Below are 23299 nucleotides of genomic sequence, written 5' to 3' on the forward strand. Positions count from 1 at the left end.
AGGGCACCACTGCTCAATACAAGGGAACATAGCTTTAAGGTAAGGGGTGGGAAGTTCAAGGGGGATATTAGAGGAAGGTTTTTCACTCAGAGAATGGTTGGTGTGTGGAATACACTGCCTGAGTCAGTGGTGGAGGCAGATACACTCGTGAAATTTAAGAGACTACTAGACAGGTATATGGAGGAATTTAAGGTGGGGCACAACAGTGTGGGCCGAAGGGCCTGTACTATGCTGTACTATTCTGTGTTCTATGTTCTTATCTCACTGGGAGAAAGCTCGTCCTCAGCCTCTCGAGCCAAAGCCTACCTACTCTGTCTCCCACTACTCCATCGCCCACTCTGTTAATCTGTTCGCTTTTTAACCTGTCCCGCTGTCTCACAAGCCAACGTTCACCCACTTGCACAGTCGTGCCCCGTTCAAACTGCCAAAGAAATGACTGCCTCTTCTCAATCTGCTTGCTTTTTAAACTCTCCCGCTGTCTCATGGGCCGATTTTCACGCTTTTGGCACAATTTGTTAGTTTTTTTGTTGAGAGAGGATTTGGGGTCGCTGATCTTGTTGCCGCTTGGCACAATTTGTTAGTTTTTTGGTTGAGAGAGGGCTCGAGGTTCGATGATTTTGTTGCCATTTGGCACGATTTGTTAGTTTTTTACTGCTACACTGAATGCTCATGAGGTCATGAACGTTCAGCTACGAGAAATATTTATGTTTGATTCGTAAACTAGAGTAATCTGTATTGTCGTGATGCGAAAGCTGCCGGAGAATTTGCCAGTGGAAAGAAGTGGGATGATATTTGGAAACTTGACTTTTCGAAGCGTCATTTGGCAAGTAAATCGCATTTGGACGGTGTGCAAAAGCTCAGGGAACAGAACCCGTCATTACCCGTTACAGGAGTGCTACGCATGTTACGGTTGAGTGCAGATGAGCAAGAGCGAAAATGATCAAACCCAGAGGAGATCAAAGTTCAGGTACAAGAATGGTCAGCTTTTGATTTCCCTGCAATTGCAGATTGTGACTTCACATTTGACGATCATGCCTTATGTCTAAAATATCATGATTTTCTAGCTGAAAATACTGTAATAGTTAGACAGTTTAATGATTTCAAATTTTCCGTGGAAGAAAAAATTAAATTCAAACTGATTTCAAACTTTGCTCAAATGGTGGCATTTGTACTTCAAAATGAACAGTTTTGTGACCTTGCACAGTTGATGGATATTGGGAGAACCTTTCTTGCATCTAGTGCCGACGGTGAGTGAGGTTTTAGCCTAATGAATCAACTCAAAAACAAGCTGAGAAACTATTTAGGTGAATGTCATTTGGATATGTTAATGAGAATCAAAAGCTATCAATTGGATGGAAGTTCTATTAGTCCAGATAGAGTTTACAAAGAATGGGTAAATGCCAAAGACAGGAGAGAGAAAATATAACTGAATGTATTAAATATGTATATTATTTTATTGTTATTCTGTGCAGTTTTCTGTCAAATATTTTGTAAACCTAAATAAACTGTGCCATGTGTGCATTCAGTGCGCACATACTTTTGTCACAGGAAAAAAATTTGCACAACATAAGATTTTTGCGTACACTGACTACTAAAAATTAGAGGGAACATTGGTTTGGTGTTGCTGATCTTGCTGTTGTTTGGCATGATTTGTTAGTTGTATTGTTGAGAGAGGATTTGGGGTGGCTTATCTTGTTGCCGTTTTGCATGATCTGTTCGATTTTTTTGTTGAGAGAGGGTTTGGGGGTAACTGATCTTTCCAATTGTGATAAGACTGCTGAACGGATCCTGACCCGGATCTGAGCCATACCCTGCAAATATCTGGACCTGCCTCTCGGTTTTTTTGCACTACCTTACTTTCCATTTTTCTATTTATGATTTATAATTTAAATTTTTAATATTTACTATTTTTAATATTTAATGTTTGTAATCCAGGGAGCGGGAAGCGCAGAATCAAATATCGCTGTGATGATTGTACATTCTAGTATCAATTGTTTGGCGACAATAAAGTATAAAGTATCTTGTTGCTGTTTGGCATGATTTGTTAGTTTTTTTTGACGGGGGTTTGGGGTTACTGATCTTGTTGCCATTTGGCACTATTTCTTAGTTGTGTTGTTGAGAGAGGGTTTGGGGTTGCTGATCTTGTTGCCATTTGGCATGATTTGTTAGTTTTTTTTGGTTGAGGGAGGATTTGGGGTTACTGATCTTGTTGCCCTATGGTACGATTTGTTTGGTTTTTTGTTGGGAGAGGGTTTGGGGTTACTGATCTTGTTGCCACTTGGCACAATTTCTTAGTTGTGTTGTTGAGAGAGGGTTTGGGGTTGCTGATCTTGTTGCCGTTTGGCACGATTTGTTAGTTTTTTTGTTGAGACAGGGTTTGGAATTGATCTTGTTGCCCTATGGTACGATTTGTTCGGTTTTTTGTTGGGAGAGGGTTTGGGGTTGCTGATCTTGTTGCCGTTTGGCACGATTTGTTAGTTTTTTGTTGAGAGAGGGTTTGTGGTTGCTGATCTTGTCGTTTGGCACAATTTATTAGATTATTTGTTGACAGAGGGTTTGGTGTTGCTGATCTTGTTGCCATTTGGCACGATTTGTTAGTTTTGCTGTTGAGAGAGGGCTTGGGGGCATAGTTCCCTCTAAGCTGTGCGTGTGCACACACGTTTTTGAACCAGCGCACAAAGGAAATTAATGTGCGCATAAAAGGTTAGCTACCTAAAATAAAAAGGTAAAAACACTGTGAAATGTCTGTGTGAGGAAAGGCGCACCACACAGCCTCTCTCTCTACAGGAGTGCTACGCATGTTACAGTTGGGCGCAGGTGAGCGAGAGCGAAAGCGATCAAACCCAGAGGAGATTAAAGTTCTTATTGACAGTGTGTTGCTAGCTGTTAAAATGAATAATTCTTTACATTCAGTACATTAATGAACATATGGAAAAGTATGTTCAACTCCCAGACATCTGGCGAAGCGAAAATTATGCCTTCGAATTTCTGGAGACTATCGACTATATTGTTCAGAAAGACATGTTTGAAGAGCAGCATCAGCAGATTTTCACACATTAGCAGTTGATGAAACCACAGACATATCTGTCAACAAAAGTCTCATTCTGTACTTCAAATTCAGATCTAAAGATTGCACTGTTTATAAAATGTTTTTTGGCGGGCGGAATAGTTCAGCTGCAGGCGTGTGATTCTTCCTCTATTGTTTCAGCTATCAAGCAGTTTTATGAAGAGAAGAAACTTGACCTCCATAAAATAGTGATGTTTACATCTGATGGAGCGTCAGTAATGTTGGGCAAAGTTAATGGTGTTGCAGCAAGACTTAAACAGGACATTGCACACTTAGTTCAGCAACACTGTGTAGCACACCATGAAGATCTGGGGATCTGCGATGCAGGGAAAGGAGTCAATTTAATCAGAGACATTGAAACTTTGATGAGAACAATCTATACAATGTTTTCTCGATCTGCAGTTAAAAGATGCGAATTTAAAGAAATTGCAAAGGCCTCTGAAAATGAAGCTGTTGCTTTTAGACCACTTAATGAAGTCAGATGGTTATCTAGACACTTTGCATTGCAGGCAATAATAAAAAATTATGAGGCACTGATCACATGCTTTGAAGAAAATCAGTCAAATGACCCTGTGGCTAAATACTGTCACAAGAAATTAATAAACATCACATACAGAGTAGCTTTACAGGTTTTAAGTGATGTCTTTGATGAACTGGCTGCACAATGCGAGATTCTGCAAAAGCATGGCCTGACACTGATTGATTCACTTCATTTTGCGCAAGGCAAAATGAACAAGATAGGAAAGCAGTATCTGGGAGACAATGTTTCATGGAGTGACAAAGTTAAAGTTTTGCTAAGCCAACAACATGAAGAAAACATCACAGTAGATACAAGTTCGCTGTTGACTTTTATAAATAGTCTTTGTGTTCATATAGAAGAAAGGTTTCCTGAAGATGAGGTACAAGAATGGTCAGCTTTTGATTTCTCGGCGATTGCAGATTGTGACTTCTCATTTGGCGAAGAACAAGTTAGTGCCTTATATCTAAAATATCATGATTTTCTAGCTGAAAATACTGTAATAGTTAGACAGTTTAATTATTTCAGATCTTCCGTGCAAGAAAAAATTAAATCCAAACTGATTTCTAACTTTGACAAATGGTGGCATTTGTATTTCAAAATGAACAGTTTTGCGACCTTGCGCAGTTGATGGACATTGGGGGAACATTTCTTGCGTTTAGTGCGGACTGTGAGCGAGGTTTTAGCCTAATGAATCAACTCAAAAACAAGCTGAGAAACCGTTTAGGTGAATTTCATTTGGATATGTTAATGAGAATCAAAAGCTATCAATTGGATGGAAGTTCTATTAGTCTAGATAACAGTTTACAAAGAATGGGTAAATGCCGAAGACAGGAAATATAACTCAGTGAATTAAATATGCATATTATTAGGTTGTTATTCTGTGCAGTTTTATGTCAAATATTTTGGAAACCTAAATAAACTGTGCCATGTGTGCAGGAAAAAAATTTGCACAACATTAGATTTTTGCGCACACTGACTACTAAAAATTAGAGGGAACATTGCTTGGGGGTTACTGATCTTGTCATTTGACATGATTTGTTAGTTTTTTTGTTGAGAGAGGGTTTGGGGTTATTGATCTTGTTGCCGTTTGGCATGATTTGTTAGTTTTTTTTTGCTGGGAGAGGGTTTGGGGTTACTGATCTTGTTGCCATTTGGCACAATTTGTTAGTTTTATTTGTTGAGAGAGGGTTTGGGGGTTGATGAACTTGTTGCCATTTGGCAAGATTTGTTAGTTTTTTTTGCTGAGAGAGGGTTTGAGGTTGCTGATCTTGTTGCCGTTTGGCACCATTTGTTAGTTTTTTTTGTTGAGGGAGGGTTTGGAGTTACCGATCTTGCTGCCGTTTGGCACGATTTGTTAGTTTTTCTGTTGAGAGAGGGTTTGGGGTTGCTGATCTTGTTGCTGTTTGGCACAATTTGTTGGTTTTTGTTGAGAGAGGGTTTGGGGTTACTGATCTTGTTGCCGTTTGGCACGATTTGATCGTTTTTTTGTGCGAGGAGTGGGCGTTACGGGGTTGATGTCCTTGTTGCTGTGTGCGCTATTTTTTCTCGTGGTGGGGGGAGCTGATGATCGTATTGCTGTTTTTTTTTGTGTGGAGTGGTGAGTTCGATATTTTTCTTTGAATGACCACCATGGTTTTCTTTGTTTCATGGCTATCTGGAGAAGAGAAATTTCAAAATTGTGTACTGCATACATACTTTGATAATAAATGAAGAGGAGAAGAGAAGAGCAGGAGAGGAAAAGATAGAGGCGCGATGCAGCTCGCAGCGGCCACTCCGGTGGTGATGTCTGTTATTTGTCGTGCAGGGTGCCGTGTACAATCCTGATTTGATGGAGACGGATGTGAGAGCACAGAGGAACATCCGGTGAAACTCCTGAAATGCCTGTTTCACTGCTGCTACTACCATGTGGTCCAGAATCTCTGGAGGAGAAGGCCCCGAGTCCTTGGCTTTACTTGTTGCTCGGCAGCCAGGGCGGGGTCAAAGCGCTCGGCAGAGGATGGTGCTCAGAGAGGCTGTGTCAGAGGGGCTGCTCAGAGGCTCGAAGTTTTTGGATGGACTCAAGAGTCCGCTGTGGTCGGGTGCTTCCAATGGTGCTGCATCGGCAGGTTGGTGGCGCTTGGAGGTTCATGGCGGGGAGAGTTTCTTCCTTCTGCCGCCTGTGTGAGACGATGAGTCTATTGGGACTTTGAGACTTTTTTTTTTAACCGTGCCCATGGTCTGCTCTTTATCAAATTATGGTATTGCTTTGCACTGTTGTAACTGTGTGTTATAATTATGTGGCTTTGTCAGTTTCAGTCTTGGTTTGTCCTGTGTTTTCTTGTGATATTATTCTGGAGGAACGTTGTATCATTTTTTAATGCATGCATTTCTAAATGACAATAAACGAGGACTGAGTGTCCTCATAATCTAAAAAAAACCTTTGATGCAGTTGTACTGAGGGAGAATGAGGAGCTATAGTCTTAATTAACAGACATAACTACAAACATTTATTTACCTGAGATCATTAACTAAATCACCTGTAAACTGGCTTAAAGTAAGTGCAACTGGAAATAATCAAAAACGTTCTGTGGTAGAACCAAAGTTTCTATATCATGGCATGGGCAACAGTCCTGGGAATAGAGGGGAGCTGTTCCAATTACAGGTGTCCCCCGCTTTTCGAATATTCCCTTTACGAAACCTTGCTGTTACGAAAGACCTACATTAGTTACCTGTTTTCGCTAACAGAAGGTGTTTTCACTGTTACGAAAAAAGGCAGCGCGCGCGAGAAAAGCTGCACGCGATAAAAGGAAGCACGCGCCTCGAGCAGCCAAGCTCCTCCCCCGGAATTGCATTCTAGCTGGCATTGCTTAAACACGTGCCTGTGAGCAGCCGTTAGCAAGATGAGTTCTAAGGTGTCGGAAAAGTCATAAAGAGCTCGTAAGGGTGTTACACTTAGCGTAAAACTAGACATAACTAGGTGCTTCGATCGTGGTGAACGAAGTAAGGCAAAGTGAGTTCGGCTTGTGGAAGTTGACGAAGATAATGTTGAAGAGGTTTTGGTACCCCATAACCAAGAACTGATAGATGAAGAGCTCATGCAACTGGAAGTGGAAAGAATAACAATCGAAACGGAATGCAGTAGCGAATGGACCGAAAGTGAAGTCGTCCAGGAACTGAACATGAAGCAACTGCGTGAGATTTTCACTGCAATGACTGCAGAAAAGAACGACTTCAATTTTGAAAGGGTATGTAAGCTTAGGGCATATTTGCTGGATGGTTTGAGTGCTTACAAAGAACTGCATGATAGAAAAATGAGTGAGGCTAAGCAGTCAAGCATACTGTCATTTTTCAAGCCTTCCACATCAGCCATAGCAGACGACAAATCTCGAACTTCGACATCAAGGCAGGCAGACGTAGAATAAGACGACCTGCCTGCCCTGATGGAAACAGATGATGATGAGATGACACTCCAGTCTCCTCTGCTTCCCACCACCCCAACCCCCGGGCCACGGACCGATACATTGCCGCGAAGAATGCAGCGGTACAGCGATAGCTGGGACGCACCCAGCACATCTTTAAGAAAAAAGCCGAAATAAACAAGCTAATTAATTAGGTGCCGCCCAGCACCACTGCATGCTTCGCGGATCAGTATCGGTCGACGGCCTGGAGGTTGGGGACCACTGCACCACCCCAACCTCCGACGACTCAGTCTAACACACCATAAGGCTCAGCGCTGTCTTCCCAATTCCAGTAACTGATACTACACTGTACATACATTATTTCTACTTTATATAGGCTGTGTATTTTTATGTGTTATTTGGTATGATTTGGCAGCTTCATAGCTTAAAGGTTACTGGAGAGAGTGTTTCTGCCGAGAGCGCTTGTGTGAGATTTTCGCTACGGAGGAAAGTGCGCAATGATTGTAGAAAAGTATTTCTACTTTATATAGGCTGTGTATTTATCATATCATTCCTGCTTTTACTATGTGTTACTGTTATTTTAGGTTTTATGTGTTATTTGGCATGATTCAGTAGGTTATTTTTTGGGTCTGTGAACGCTCACAAATTTTTCCTATATAAATAAATGGTAATTGCTTCTTCACTTTACGACATTCTGGTTTACGAACCGTTTCATAGGAATGCTCTACCTTCGGATGGCAGGGGAAACCTGTAAATGTTCTTCACTTGGTTAGTGGCGACACCAAAATATCAAGAGACAGGATGTTACTCAAGATAGTGACTTCATAAAAGGCAAATACAGTTAGATGAGAAATAAATTCAGGGTATTACAGCATAGACCATATGATATAGGAGCAGAATTAGGCTATTTGGACAATTCAGTCTGCTCCACCATCTCATCATGGCTGATCTATTTTCCCTCTCAGCCCCAATCTCCTGACTTCCCCCCTGAATCCCTTCATGATCTGACCAATCAAGAATCAATGCCTTCAATATAGGTAACAACTTGGCCTTCACAGCTGCCTATGGCAACAATTTCCAAAGATTTGCCAATCCCTGGCAAAAGAAATTCCTACATCTCATAGAAACATAGAAAATAGGTGCAGGAGTAGGCCATTCAGCCCTTCGAGCCTGCACCGCCATTTATTATGATCATGGCTGATCATCCAACTCAGAACACCGCCCCAGCCTTCCCTCCATACCCCCTGACCCCCGTAGCCACAAGGGCCCTATCTAACTCCCTCTTAAATATAGCCAATGAACTGGCCTCAACTGTTTCCTGTGGCAGAGAATTCCACAGATTCACCACTCTCTGTGTGAAGAAGTTTTTCCTAATCTCGGTCCTAAAAGGCTTCCCCTCTATCCTCAAACTGTGACCCCTCGTTCTGGACTTCCCCAACATCGGGAACAATCTTCCTGCATCTAGCCTGTCCAATCCCTTTAGGATCTTATACGTTTCAATCAGATCCCCCCTCAATCTTCTAAATTCCAGCGAGTACAAGCCCAGTTCATCCAGTCTTTCTTCATATGAAAGTCCTGCCATCCCAGGAATCAATCTGGTGAACCTTCTCTGTACTCCCTCTATGGCAAGGATGTCTTTCCTCAGATTAGGGGACCAACACTGCACCCAATACTCCAGGTGTGGTCTCACCAAGGCCTTGTACAACTGCAGTACTACCTCCCTGCTCCTGTACTCGAATCCTCTCGCTATAAATGCCAGCATACCATTCGCCTTTTTCACCGCCTGCTGTACCTGCATACCCACTTTCAATGACTGGCGTATAATGACACCCAGGTCTCGTTGCACCTCCCCTTTTCCTAATCCGCCACCATTCAGATAATAATCTGTTTTCCTATTTTTGCCACCAAAGTGGATAACTTCACATTTATCCACATTAAATTGCATCTGCCATGAATTTGCCCACTCACCCAACCTATCCAAGTCACCCTGCATCCTCTTAGCATCCTCCTCACAGCTAACACTGCCACCCAGCTTCGTGTCATCTGCAAACTTGGAGATGCTGCATTTAATTCCCTCATCCAAGTCATTAATATATATTGTAAACAACTAGGGTCCCAGCACTGAGCCTTGCGGTACCCCACTAGTCACCGCCTGCCATTCTGAAAAGGTCCCGTTTATTCCCAACTCTTTGCTTCCTGTCTGCTAACCAACTCTCCACCCACACCAATACCTTACCCGCAATACCGTGTGCTTTAAGTTTGCACACTGATCTCCTGTGTGGGACCTTGTCAAAAGCCTTCTGAAAATCCAAATATACCACATCCACTGGTTCTCCCCTATCCACTCTACTAGTTACATCCTCAAAAAATTCTATGAGATTCGTCAGACATGATTTTCCTTTCACAAATCCATGCTGACTTTGTCCGATCATTTCACCGCTTTCCAAATGTGCTGTTATCACATCCTTGATAACTGACTCCAGCAGTTTCCCCACCACCAACGTTAGGCTAACCGGTCTATAATTCCCCGGTTTCTCTCTCCCTCCTTTTTTAAAAAGTGGAGTTACATTAGCCACCCTCCAATCCTCAGGAACTAGTCCAGAATCTAACGAGTTTTGAAAAATTATCACTAATGCATCCACTATTTCTTGGGCTACTTCATTAAGCACCCTGGGATGCAGACCATCTGGCCCTGGGGATTTATCTGCCTTCAATCCCTTCAATTTACCTAACACCACTTCCCTACTAACATGTATTTCGCTCAGTTCCTCCATCTCACTGGACCCTCTGTCCCCTACTATTTCTGGAAGATTATTTATGTCCTCCTTAGTGAAGACAGAACCAAAGTAATTATTCAATTGGTCTGCCATGTCCTTGCTCCCCATAATCAATTCACCTGTTTCTGTCTGCAGGGGACCTACATTTGTCTTTACCAGTCTTTTCCTTTTTACATATCTATAAAAGCTTTTACAGTCCGTTTTTATGTTCCCTGCCAGTTTTCTCTCATAATCTTTTTTCCCCTTCCTAATTAAGCCCTTTGTCCTCCTCTGCTGAACTCTGAATTTCTCCCAGTCCTCAGGTGAGCCACTTTCTCTGGCTAATTTGTATGCTTCTTCTTTGGAATTGATACTATCCCTAATTTCTCTTGTCAGCCACGGGTGCACTACCTTCCTTGATTTATTCTTTTGCCAAACTGGGATGAACATTTGTTGCAGTTCATCCATGCAACCTTTAAATGCTTGCCATTGCATATCCACCGTCAATCCTTTAAGTGTCATTTGCCAGTCTATCTTAGCTAATTCACGTCTCATACCTTCAAAGTTACCCCTCTTTAAGTTCAGAACCTTTGTTTCTGAATTAACTCTGTCACTCTCCATCTTAATGAAGAATTCCACCATATTATGGTCACTCTTACCCAAGGGGCCTCTCACGACAAGATTGCTAATTAACCCTTCCTCATTGCTCAAAACTTAGTCCAGAATAGCCTGCTCTCTAGTTGGTTCCTTGACATGTTGGTTCAAAAAAACCATCCCGCATACATTCCAAGAAATCCTCTTCCTCAGCACCTTTACCAATTTGGTTCACCCAATCTACATGTAGATTGAAGTCACCCATTATAACTGCTGTTCCTTTATTGCACACATTTCTAATTTCCTGTTTAATACCATCTCCGACCTCACTACTACTGTTAGGTGGCCTGTACACAACTCCCACCAGCATCTTCTGCCCCTTAGTGTTACGCAGCTCTACCCATATCGATTCCACATCCTCCCGGCTTATGTCCTTCCTTTCTATTGCGTTAATCTCTTCTTAAACCAGCAACGCCACCCCACCTCCCCTTCCTTCATGTCTATCCCTCCTGAATATTGAATATCCCTGAACGTTGAGCTCCCATCCCTGGTCACCCTGGAGCCATGTCTCTGTTCTCCCAACTATATCATAATCATTAATAACAATCTGCACTTTCAATTCATCCACCTTATTACGAATGCTCCTTGCATTGACACACAAAGCCTTCAGGCGCTCTTTTACAACTCTCTTAGCCCTTATACAATTATGCTGAAAAGTGGCCCTTTTTAATGCTTGCCCTGGATTTGTCGGCCTGCCACTTTTACTTTTCTCCATAGTACTTTTAGTTTCTACCCTCACTTTACACCCCTCTGTCTCTCTGCACTGGTTCCCATCCCCCTGTAGTGAACTAACCTCCTCACGCCTAGCCTCTTTAATTTGATTCCCACCCCCCAACCATTCTAGTTTAAAGTCACCTCAGTAGCCCCCGCTAATCTCCCTGCCAGGATATTGGTCCCCCTAGGATTCAAGTGCAACCCATCCTTTTTGTACAGGTCACGCCTGCGCCAAAAGAGGTCCCAATGATCCAAAAACTTGAATCCCTGCCCCCTGCTCCAATCCCTCAGCCACGCATTTATCCTCCACCTCATCTCATTCCTACTCTCACTGTCGCGTGGCACAGGCAGTAATCCCGAGATTACTACCTTTGCGGTCCTTTTTCTCAACTCCCTTCCTAGCTCCCTATATTCTCCTTTCAGGACCTTATCCCTTTTCCTACCTATGTCATTGGTACCTATATGTACCACGACCTCTGGCTCCTCACCCTCCCACTTCAGGATATCTTGGACACGATCAGAAATATCCCGGACCCTGGCACCAGGGAGGCAAACTACCATCCGGGTCTCTGGACTGCGTCCACAGAATCGCCTATCTGACCCCCTTACTATCGAGTCCCCTAACACAACTGCCCTCCTCTTCCTTGCCCTACCCTTCTGAGCTACAGGGCCGGACTCTGTGCCGGAGGCACGGCCACTGTCGCTTCCCCCAGGTAAGCTGTCCCCCCCCCCAACAGTACTCAAACAGGAGTACCTGTTGTTAAGGGGCACAGCCACTGGGGTACTCCCTATTACCTGACCTTTCCCCTTCCCCCTCCTAACCGTGACCCACTTGTCTGCCTCCCGTGGCCCCGGCGTGATCACCTGACTGCAACTCCTCTTTATCACCTCCTCACTCTCCCTGACCAGACGAAGGTCATCGAGCTGCAGCTCCAGTTCCGTAACGCAGTCCCTTAGGAGCTGCATCTCGATGCACTTGGCGCAGATGTAGGAGTATCTGAAAGAAATCCACTTGGTCACAGGGAAAACATGCAAAATGCGTACAGACAGCAGCAGAGGTCAGGATCACTAGAACTGTAAGGCAGCAGAACTACTGGCCACAACTACGATCCACAAAACGCTCCAGCTCCTTTATAGTGTGAAGATTCCATTCCAAAGTAGACCACAAAGTCGCCAATTGTAGCATTTTCTCATCAGTGAAGAAAATAATTTAATAGCGGAAGTAGGGAGATTGTGTTAAGGAGAGCCTGGAGATCGTAGACTTGAGTTTGCTGGAATTTAGAAGAGCAAGAGTGGACTTGACTGATACACAAGCTCTCATGAGATCTTGACAGGAAGGATTTTCAGACCATGTTTCCTCTTGTGGGTAAATCTAGAAACCAGACACTTTTATGAATTTATTTAGGAAATTGATAAGTTGAAAATTGTCTTTCAATTTAATCTTTTAAACTCCCTTCCTCAAAGGGTGATGGAAGCAGAGTCACTGAATATCTGTGAGGCAAAAGTAGATCAGTCATCCATTAACATGGATGGCTGAGCAGAGTTAAGGTACTGACTTCTCAGAACATGCTTTTTGTGCTTCATTGCTAGGTTCAGTCAGCCCAGCAGAAATGTGGAAGGGTATGTAATGTGGCATAATCTTTATTTCTGCATTGTAATCTGCAGCCACAAAAGTTATGAACACATTGGCTCACAAGGAGCACAGAACTAAAGGATGCCTTTGTATCATTGAAATTTACCTTTACTTTTGAAAAATGAGAGGACTTGTACCACTTTCTAACTCTTACAAACTCATGACAAGCACACTCATGACCTTCACTCATTAGTTATCTGTTCACACATTCACACATTAGTTATCTGTTTTCGCTAACAGAAGGTGTTCTCACTGTTACAAAAAAAAGCAGTGTGCGGAAAAAGAAGCCCACGAAAAAAAAAGCAGCGCGCCCCCCAAGCAGCCGTTCTCCCCCGGATTCGGAACTGCATTCTCGCCGGCTTTGCTTAGACACGTGCCTGTGAGCATCTGTTAGCAAGATGAGTTCTAAGGTATCGGAAAAGCCTGAAAGAGCTCATAAGGGTGTTACACTTAGCGTAAAACTAGACATAATTAAGCGTTTCAATCATGGTGAACGAAGTAAGCACAAAGTGAGTTTGGCTTATGGAAGTTGACGAAGATGATGCTGAAGAGGTTTTGGCATCCCATGACCAAGAACTGATAGATGAAGAGCTGATGCAATTGGAAGAGGAAAGGATAACAATCGAAACCGAATGCAGTAGCAAATGGACCGAAAGTGAAGTTGTCCAGGAACTGAATGTGAAGCAATTGCATGAGATTTTCGCTACAATGATAAAGTACTACTTTAATTTTGAAAGAGTACGGAGGGTTAGGGCATATTTGCAAGATGATTTGAGTGCTTACAAAGAACTGTATGATAGAAAAATGCGCGAGGCTAAGCAGTCAAGCATACTGTCGTTTTCAAGCCTTCCCCATCAGCCACAGCAGACGATAAACCTCAACCTTCGACATCGAGGCAGGCAGACATAGGAGAAGATAAGCTGCCTGCCCTGATGGAAACAGACGACGAGATGACACCCCAGTGTCCCACCTCAACCCCCGGGCCCTGGACAGATACTGATTTGTGGAGAATGCAGCAGTAGCAGGGAGGCACACAGCACATCTTTAAGAAAAAAGCCGAAATAAACAAGCTAACTAATCAGGTGCCGCCTGGCACGTAAGTGTCGGCCAAGATCAGAGGCGACGCAATCGGCAATTGCCTCTGATCTGGGCCGACATTTACGTGCCAGGCAACACCTAATTAATTAGCTTGCTTATTTCGGCTTTTCTCTTAAAGATGTGCAGGGTCCGTCCCGGCTACTGCTGTACCCCTGCATGCTTCGCGGATTGGGATCAGTCGGCGGCCCGGAGGGTGGGGGAGGGCCACTGCACCACGCCAACCTCCGACGGCTCAGCCTAACACACCATCGTCAGTGTGCTCGGCGCTGTCTTCCCGATTCCTGTAAGTGATACTACACTAGACACACATTATTTCTACTTTATATCGGCTGTGTTATTTGGTATGATTTGGCAGCTTCATAGCTTAAAGGTTACTGGAGAGAGTGTTTCTGCTGAGAGCGCTTGCGTGAGATTTTCTGCCGAGAGCGCTTGCGTGAGATTTGCGCTATGGAGAACAGTGCAGGCAATGATTGTGGAAAAGTACTTCTACATTATATAGGCAGTATCATATCATTCCTGCTTTTACTATATGTTACTGTTATTTTAGGTTTTATGTGTTATTTGGCATGATTTGGTAGGTTATTTTTGGGTCTGCGAACGCTCACAAATTTTTCCCCATATAAATAAATGGTAATTGCTTCTTTGCTTTACGACATTCCGGCTTACGAACCGTTTCACAGGAACGCTCTATCTTCGGATGGCGGGGGAAACCTGTATTTACTTCAGTGCACCAACACTCCCAAAAGGCACACAAATCTACTTTCATTAGCACTTTGTCTCTGAATGACACAGCCTTTAAAACAATTCCATAAAAGCACACCTTTTAGGTACTTCAATACTTTTGAAGGTATTACACTTCTTGCTGTACGCTGCTGAAAACTTCAACCCATATCCAAATAAGGAATAATTTAAGAATGTACAGCCTCTACAGATGCAGCTGCTGCAGATTGCACATTGAGTACAAAATTTTATGTAGTTGAATGGAACTGAACAAATCACTTGCTGTCACACATACCACTGAACCATCAACTAAACCCAAACATGCTATGGTTATCATTTCAACATTAAGTCATTTTAATCCCACAAATGTTACTCTATGAAGGAGCCAGTTATAAATATCTACTACTGTTCTTCGGGTTCAGATAACATCAGGAAACAGTGGCACTAACACAGCTCCTTATTTTACTGTTAACATTACTCCACAGTTTACGGGTAGATGAAAAACTCTGATGTTTTGCTATGATTCTTCCTAAAATTGCCATTCAATCAATCCTTATGCAAAACATTGAATACAGTACAGCAAAAGAACACGCCCTTCAGCCCACGTTGTGCCAAACTAATAATTAACAACCTAATTAAATTAATCACTTCTACCTGCATTTGGTTCTCATCCCTTCATTGTCTGCACAGTCTTTTATCTAAGAGCTTCGTAAATGCCTCTATCGTATTTGCCTCCACCAGTGCTTCAGTCAGAACCTCAAGTACTCTATGTTAAAAAAAACTTGCCCCACACATTTCCTTTGAACTTCTTCCTCTAACCTCAGTGACATGCTTGCTCTCTCATATTAGACATTTCATTCCAGGTAATAAAGATACCAACTGTTCACTCTATCTATGGATCTCACAACTTTATAAACATCTACAAGTATACACTCGGCCTCCACTTCTCCAAAGAAAACAATGGTGTAAAACACTGCCAAAGGATACAATGGATGTCAAATCTCTACTCATAGCACATGCCCTTTAATCCAGGCAGCATCCTCATAATACTCTTCTGCATCCTCTTCAAAAACTCCACATCCACAAATGGGAGCTACAAGAATTGAATGCAATATTTCAGATACAGCTTAACCTGAGTTTTATGAAGTTACAGCACAACTTCTTAAGTCTTGAACACAGTGCCTTGACTAATCAAGGCAAACAGACAACGTAGCTCTTTACCACTCTATCAACCAGTATGGTCAATTTCAGAGAGCAATGGACTTGAACCTCAAGATCCTTCTGTACCTTCATACTGGTAAGGTTTCTGTCACTATTTGTGTACTGACACTTAACATTTGATCTCCCAAAGTCCAACACCTCACATTTGTCCAGATAAAATTCCATCTGCTATATCTCTGCCCATTATCTGCAATTGATCTTTATTCCACTATATCCTTTGGTAATATTCGACACCAATCTTTCCATCATCTATAAACTCACTAAATCACTCATCCATATTTTCATCCAAGTCTATTATATACATCATAGAGCAGAGGTCTCAATACGGATCCCTGGGGAACATCTCTAGTCAAGAGCCTTCAGCCAGAATAAGTCACATCGACCACGACCTTCTATCTTGAATGGGCAAAAGTGGATAGAGACATTAACAACCTAATTAAATTATAGAGGCTCAGCAGAAAAGAAGGATAAAATTTCTGTGCCATATCTGTCTCAGACTCTATAAATTGTAAAAAAATGACCTTGAAGTTACCTGTGGATTGTTGGCTTCAGCAAGCTTGCATTGTCGAAGGAACAGCTTTAGATTTCCCCAATTCATGTACGGAAATAATACCACGGGCCTCTCCCCATCCTCAATGCAAACGTGATTGACAGGCAAAAGGTTTCTGCGCCAACAAAAAGCAAAACAAAATTAGTCGCAATCAAACAACAATGAACAGTTATAGATTACAGAACAGTACAGTACCAGACAGGCCATTTGGCCCATGATATTTTGTTGCTCCTTATGCCAATTTATACTAAATGCCCTCCTACAGTGTATCATTAATACACCTCCATTCCCTTCATATTCAAATGTATATGTAAAAGCCTCTTAAACTCCACCTAAACAGCCTGATTAACCCATTACAGGTACCAACCAATCTCTGTGAAAAGCGCTTGGTCCTCACATTACCTTTAAACTTTGCCCCTCCAACCTCAAAAGCACGTCCTCTGGCATTTGACCTTCCTGCTTTGAGGAAAAGATTCTTATTGTCTCCCCTATATATGCATCTCATAATTTTTAAAAAAAAATTTCATCTGCTGTAAGTAGGACAACAAAGTTTTTTCCTATTTTTTTCTTATACTTCTGGTCCTGGTAGCAAGCTGGTAAACCTCTTATGCCTCGTCTCCACGTTCTTCCTATAATAGGATGACCAAAACTGCATGTAATACTCCAAGTGTAAATCTGATTAATGTTTTATATAGCTGCAGCTTCACTTCATTACTCCTATACTCAACACTAACACCAGTGAAGGCTAGCAGGCCACATATCTTCTTTAACACCTTATCCATTTGTGTAACCACTTTCAGTGAACTGTGGACCTGAACACCAAAGTACATTGTATATCAATGCTATGAAGGTGTCGACCATTAACTGTATATTTTCTTCTTTAATTTGACCTCCCAAAGTCCACACCTTGTCCAGATTAAAATTGCCTAACATAAACTGATTTACAGCTCTGAGAGCTCCATGGCCAGTAACACCATATTTCTCATGACACACGAGGCTCAAATTTGTAATTTGGTATCTATCCAACGGATTCAGATTCATTTATCAAATGAATATCAAACATAAATTAAAATGCCACATCCCATTCCCATTCTGATGTGTCAATCCATGGTTTCCTCTACTGTCAAGATGAAGCCACACTCAGGGTGGAGGAACAACATCTTATATTCCATCTGGGTAGCCTCCAACCTGGTGGCGTGAACATTGCTTTCTCTCACTTTCGTTAATGCCCCTCCTCCCCTTCTTACCCCATCCCTTATTTATTTTTATTCCCCCCCTCTATTTTTCCTTCTCTCTCTATCATTCCTTGCCTGCTCTCCATCTTCCACTGGCCTCCCCTCTCCCTTTCTTTCTCTCTAGGCCTCCTGTCCCATGATCCTCCCTCTTCTCCAACTCTGTATCCCTTTTGCCAATCAACTTCCCAGTTCTTAGCTTCTTCCCTCCCCCTCCTGTCTTCTCTGATCATTTCGGATCTACCCCCCCCCCACTTTCAAATCTCTTACTATCTCTTCTTTTAGTTAGTCCTGACGAAGGGTCTCAGCCCAAAACATCGACTGTACTTCTTCCTGTAGATGCTGCCTGGCCTGCTGCGTTCCACCAGCATTTTGTGTGTGTTGATGAAGATGCATTGTTTGTGTTCGCAACCAAGACACCCAAGGATGTGCTGAGAGCAGCTCGTAAATGTTGTCACACATTCCAGCGCCAACACAGCATGCCCACAAAGTTTAGCAGAAAAACACAGAACACAACAAGCCACAAAACAACAGCAAAACAAATTCCTTTCCTCCCCCCTGCTTGCACAGACATTTCATCCCAGGACACAATGACCTGGGGGCCAGCTGACCCAGTGGGCCACCAGTCCTCGTTCTCACTGGACCTCATCCAAAGATGTCCATTATCTGCATTTGTGTGCAGAGCAGAGGACGAGACTCTGGCATGACCTATTACACCCACACATCCTTGGCCCTAAATCCTAAACTGATCCCCAACTTCCCTCACTGTCCTCTAGACCATCCCTATGAACGTAAGAGCTAAATCTGACTCATGACCTTGACAGAGACCAGAGATCCATGCTATCTTGACTGAAAACAGATTCTAAAACATTAATAAAGTCATATTTCAATGTTAGGTGGCAGTGTATGCAGTACTGATGCAGACACATCAGTTAGAATAGTAACAACAACAACTTAATTATAGAGCACTTTTCATACCAACAACGATAGTATCACGGCTATAGAAAGTGAGGACGTTGCAGAGGGAGTGTCCACTGAGTCGGTATGGGTGGAAGTCAGAAATAGGAAGGGATCAATCACTGTGCTGGGAGTAGTCTGTCGGCCCCCAAATAGCCCTCGGGACACCGAGTAGATAAGCAAGCAGATTTTAGAATGGTGCAGGAAATACAGGGTTGTAGTTATGGGTGATTTCAACTTCCCTCATATTGACTGGCACTTCCTGACTGCAAAGGGGATAGATCTGTCAGGTGTGTTCAAGAAGGATTCCTGACACAGTATGTGGACCGGCCGACCAGAGGAGAGGCCATACTGGATCTAGTTCTGGCCAGGTAGCAGATCTCTTGGTGGGGGAGCATTTTGGTGAGAGTGACCATAACTCCCTCAGTTTCAGCATAGCTATGGAAAAGGATAAAAACAGACAAAATGGGAAAGTGCTTAACTGGGGAAGGGATAACTACAAAGGAATGAAGCAGGAACTAGCGTGGGTAAATTGGAAACAGATGTTCAAAGGTGAAAGCACAGAAGTAACGTGGAGGAAGTTTAGGGACCAGGATAGGTGTGTCCCACTGAGACAAGGAAAAAATGGCAGGAAAAGGGAACCGTGGCTGACGAAACACAGGAGGCAACCCGTCAAGAGGAAGAAGGAAGCATATGTTAGCTATAAGAAGCAGGAAGCAGGAGGGGCTCATGAGAAATATAGGGTAGCCAGGGAAGAGCCTAAGGAAGGACTTAGGAGAGCTCGAAGGGGGCATGAGAAGGCCTTGGCATGTAGGATTAAGGAGAACCCCAAGGCGTTCTATGCGTGTGTGAAGAACAGAAGGATGACAAGAATGAAGGTGGGGCCGCTAAAGGATAAAAAAAGGCAACATGTGCCTGGAGGCGGGGGAGGTTGGGGAGATCCTAAACAAATACTTTGCTTCAGTATTCACAAGTGAAAAGGACCTTGATCAGGGTGAGGTCAAAATAGAACAGGCCTGTGTGCTGGATAATGCAGAGATTAAGGAAGTAGTAGTGTTGGATCTTCTTAAAAGCATCAAGATTGATAAGTCCCCAGGGCCGGATATACCTCAGGTTGCTGTGGGAAGTGATCGCTGGAACAGTAGCTATGATCTTTGAATCCTCTTTGGCTGCAGGGGAGGTGCCGGAGGATTGGAGAATGGCAAATGTAGTTCCCTTGTTTAAAAAAAGGTAATAGGGAGAATCCTGGGAACTACAGACCGGTGCGTCTTACGTCGGTGGTCTGCAAACTATTGTAAAGGATTCTTAAGGATAGGATCTACAGCATTTGGAGTAGTACAGTCTACTCAAGGATAGTCAACGTGGTTTTGTGAAGGGAAGGTCATGCCTCACGAGCCTAATTGTGTTTTTTGAAGAGGTAACAAAAGAAATTGTTGAGGGTAGGGTGGTAGATGTGATCTACATGGATTTTAGCAAGGTATTTGACAAGGTCCCCCACGAGAGACTCATCCAGAAAGTCATGAGGCATGGGATCAATGGAACCTTGGCTGTTTGGATAAAAATTGGCTTACGGGAAGAAAGCAGAGGGTAGTAGTGGAAAGAAAGTATTCTGCCTGGAGGTCGGTGACTAGTGGAGTGCCGCAAGGGTCTGTCCTGGGACCCCTGCTCTTTGTGATTTTTATAAATGACCTAGGTGAAGAGGCGGAAGGATGAGTGAGTAAGTTTGCGGATGACACGAAGATTGGAGGAGTTGTGAATGGAGCTGTAGCATGTCAAAGGTTATAAGAGAGTAAAGACAGGATGCAGAGTTGGGCAGAAAAGTGGCAGATGGAGTTCAATCTGGTTAAGTGTGAGGTGATGCATTTTGGAAGGACAAACCAGAAGGCTGAGTACAGGGTTAATAGTCGGTTACTTAAGAGTGTGGATGAACAGCGGGACCTTGGGGTTCAAATCCATACATCCCTCAAGGTCGCTGCACGGGTTGATAGGATAGTTAATAGGGGGATTGAGTTCAAGAGTACAGAGGTCATGTTTCAACTCTACAAATCTCTGGTGAGACCACACTTAAGAGAGGTATTGTGTTCTGAGTTGGTCACCTCATTATTGGAAGGATGTGGAAGCTATGGAGAGGGTGCAGAGGAGATTTACCAGGATGTTGCCTGGATTGGAAAACAAGTCTTATGAGGCAAGGTTAGCAGAGCTGGGACTTTTCTTTTTGGAGCATAGAAGGATGAGAGGGGTCTTGATAGAGGCCTACAAGATTATGAGAGGCATAGATAGGGTGGATAGCCAGTATCTGTTTCCCAGGGCACGAATAGCAAACACCAGAGGGCATATGTACAAAGTTAAGGGAGGGAAGTTTAGAGGAGACATCAGGGGGTAAGTATTTTACACAGAGGGTTGTGGGTGCCTGGAATGACATGGTGGAGGCTAAAACATTAGGGGTATTTAAGAGCCTCTTGGACAGGCACATGGATGAAAGAAAAATAGAGGATTACGGGGTAGTGTGGGTTTAGTACTTTTTTTTAAAGGAATATATGGGTCAGCACAACATCGAGGGCCAAAGGGCCTGTACTGTGCTGTAGTATTCTAGTGTCTAGTGCAAGGTACTTTCAATGGAATAAAGTGCAAACATGAAAATAAAAGACAAAAAGATGTTAGTTAAAAGCAAGGTTAAATAAATACACTTTGAGCTGGTGTTTAAAAGTGTCAAGTGAGTCTGCATCCCTTATAGTTTTAGATACTGAGTTCCACAGTTTAGGAGCGTAGCTTATAAAAGCTGACCTGCCAATTAACTTTCAAAAGAGATAGTTTTAATTTAAAAGACTAGCAGAAGACTTGAGAGCTCGAGCAGGATTATAAAACAAAAGCGATTCTCTGATGTACTCTGGTCTCAGACCATTCAGAGCTTTAAACACAAGAGAACTTCACAATTAATTCTGAAAGATACAGGAAGCCAGTGCAGGGTAAGCTAGGATGAGAGTGTAATATGCTCCCTCATACTGGTTTCAGTTAAAAATCCAGCAGTGGCATTCTGAATAAGTTGAAGTTTGTCAATAGAATGCTTTGAAAGGTCAGTAAAAAGTGCATTGCAGTAATCTGATCTATTCGATATACAGGTGTGAATTAGAATTTTTTAGCATCATAAGGTGATGGAAACAGAGGTGCCTTTGCAATTTTTAACTGCATAAAATCTTCCTTTCCTGTACTTCCTTCCTCAAGCTTCATTCTTCCATGTTCAACACCCCACTCCCTTTTGCCCTTGCTTCTATCTCCCAACCAATATGTTCTGCTTCTGCATCATCCCCCAAGTTCTTGTTTCACCCTCCTTCCCTCGCCACCATCCATTTTCTTCACCTCCATCCTCTGTTCCCACTCCTCCCTCATTTTGACCATCCTGCTAGAAACACCATCAATCCTGCATCTTTGATAGCTGGGGATGTGATGTCTCAACCCAGCCACATTTCATGGATGATTATCAACTTTAGTCTGTTGAGAATAATTTTTGATGTCAGAACCTGTTGCCAAGTTTGTTTCCAGGCCCGAGCTTGTTGCCGTAGCACACAACTTCTGATCCGAGGTCAGATATACCATGAGAAACAGTCACAGTAATTTCACAGTGCACCTGTAAGAAGTCTAAGTCACAATAAGGTCTGATTTATTCTTACTTACCAGACTGTGTGTAGATCTACTATAAATGTCATGGAGGCACAACTTTAAAATGCCCTACACCTGGTAGTACAACTTCAAATTAAAGCTAGTTCAGGATTACCAGAAATAAAAGGCCATTGTGGAAGGAAAAACAGCAGATGTCAGTGGGGAGAGGCTTCAGAAGAATACACAAAGGACTTCAAACTTTATAACCTTGTAAGAAATTAAGATTTAGGATCCTTGAATAGGATTTGTTACTTGACACAGTGATTGATTCAATGTTTAAGCATATTTTGTATTGCGTCTCCAGAAACAGGCCCTTCAGCCCAACCAAAGCAACCAATATGGCCATCTAAGCTGGTTCCATTCGTCTGTATCCCTCCAAACCTTTCCTACCAACATATCTATCCAAATGTTCCTCTGGCAGCTTGTTCTATATACCCACCATTCTATGCGAAGAGGTTGCTTCCCAGGTCTCATCTAACTTTCTCCTGTCTCACTGTCCTCTAGTTTTTTGATTCCTTTCCCAGGGAGAAAGATTGGGTGCATTCACCTTTTTTACAGTTGCAATAAGAAGTTTGTGAACCCTTTGCAGTTACCTGGTTTTCTGCATTAATTACTCATAAAAAGTGGTCTAATCTTCATCTAAGTCACAATAATAGACAAACACAATCTGCCTAAACTAATAACGCACAAATAATTGTACTTTTTCATCTCTTTATTGAGCACATTGTTGCTCAGGCTGGAAAAAGTATGTGAACCCTTGTATTTAATAACTGGTAGAAACTCCTTTAGAAGTAATAACCTCCACCAAAAGTTTCCTGTTGCGGCTGATCAGACTTGCTCAGTGGCGAGGTGGAAATTTAGACCATTCCTTCATACAAAACTGTTTCTGGGAGACCTTGCTCTTCAGGCCATCCCACAACATCTCAATTGGGTTAAGGTTTGCACTCTGACTTGCCATTCCAAAACACAAATTTTCTTCTTTTTAAACCATCCTGCTGTTGATTTAGGCTTGTGTTTTGGATCATTGTCTTGTTGCATCATTCAACTTCTATTAAGCTTCAGGTGATAGACAGCTGTCTTAACATCCTCCTGTACAATGTCTTGATACAATTTTGAATTTAT

General features: G+C 42.8%; 1 protein-coding gene across 2 annotated transcripts in view; it reads right to left on the bottom strand.

Annotated features, from left to right (window-relative positions):
* The window catches only part of ryk (receptor like tyrosine kinase), a 348374-nt gene that overhangs the window by 70431 nt on the left and 254644 nt on the right, over nucleotides 1–23299 (bottom strand). For both annotated transcript variants that reach the window (XM_072255833.1, XM_072255834.1), the window contains exon 12: nucleotides 16314–16446. In XM_072255833.1, the coding sequence (XP_072111934.1) occupies nucleotides 16314–16446 (133 nt within the window). The remainder of the gene's footprint in view (nucleotides 1–16313; nucleotides 16447–23299) is intronic.

Source organism: Mobula birostris, chromosome 4 (assembly GCF_030028105.1).
Source record: "Mobula birostris isolate sMobBir1 chromosome 4, sMobBir1.hap1, whole genome shotgun sequence".
NCBI classification, from domain to species: Eukaryota; Metazoa; Chordata; class Chondrichthyes; order Myliobatiformes; family Myliobatidae; genus Mobula; species Mobula birostris.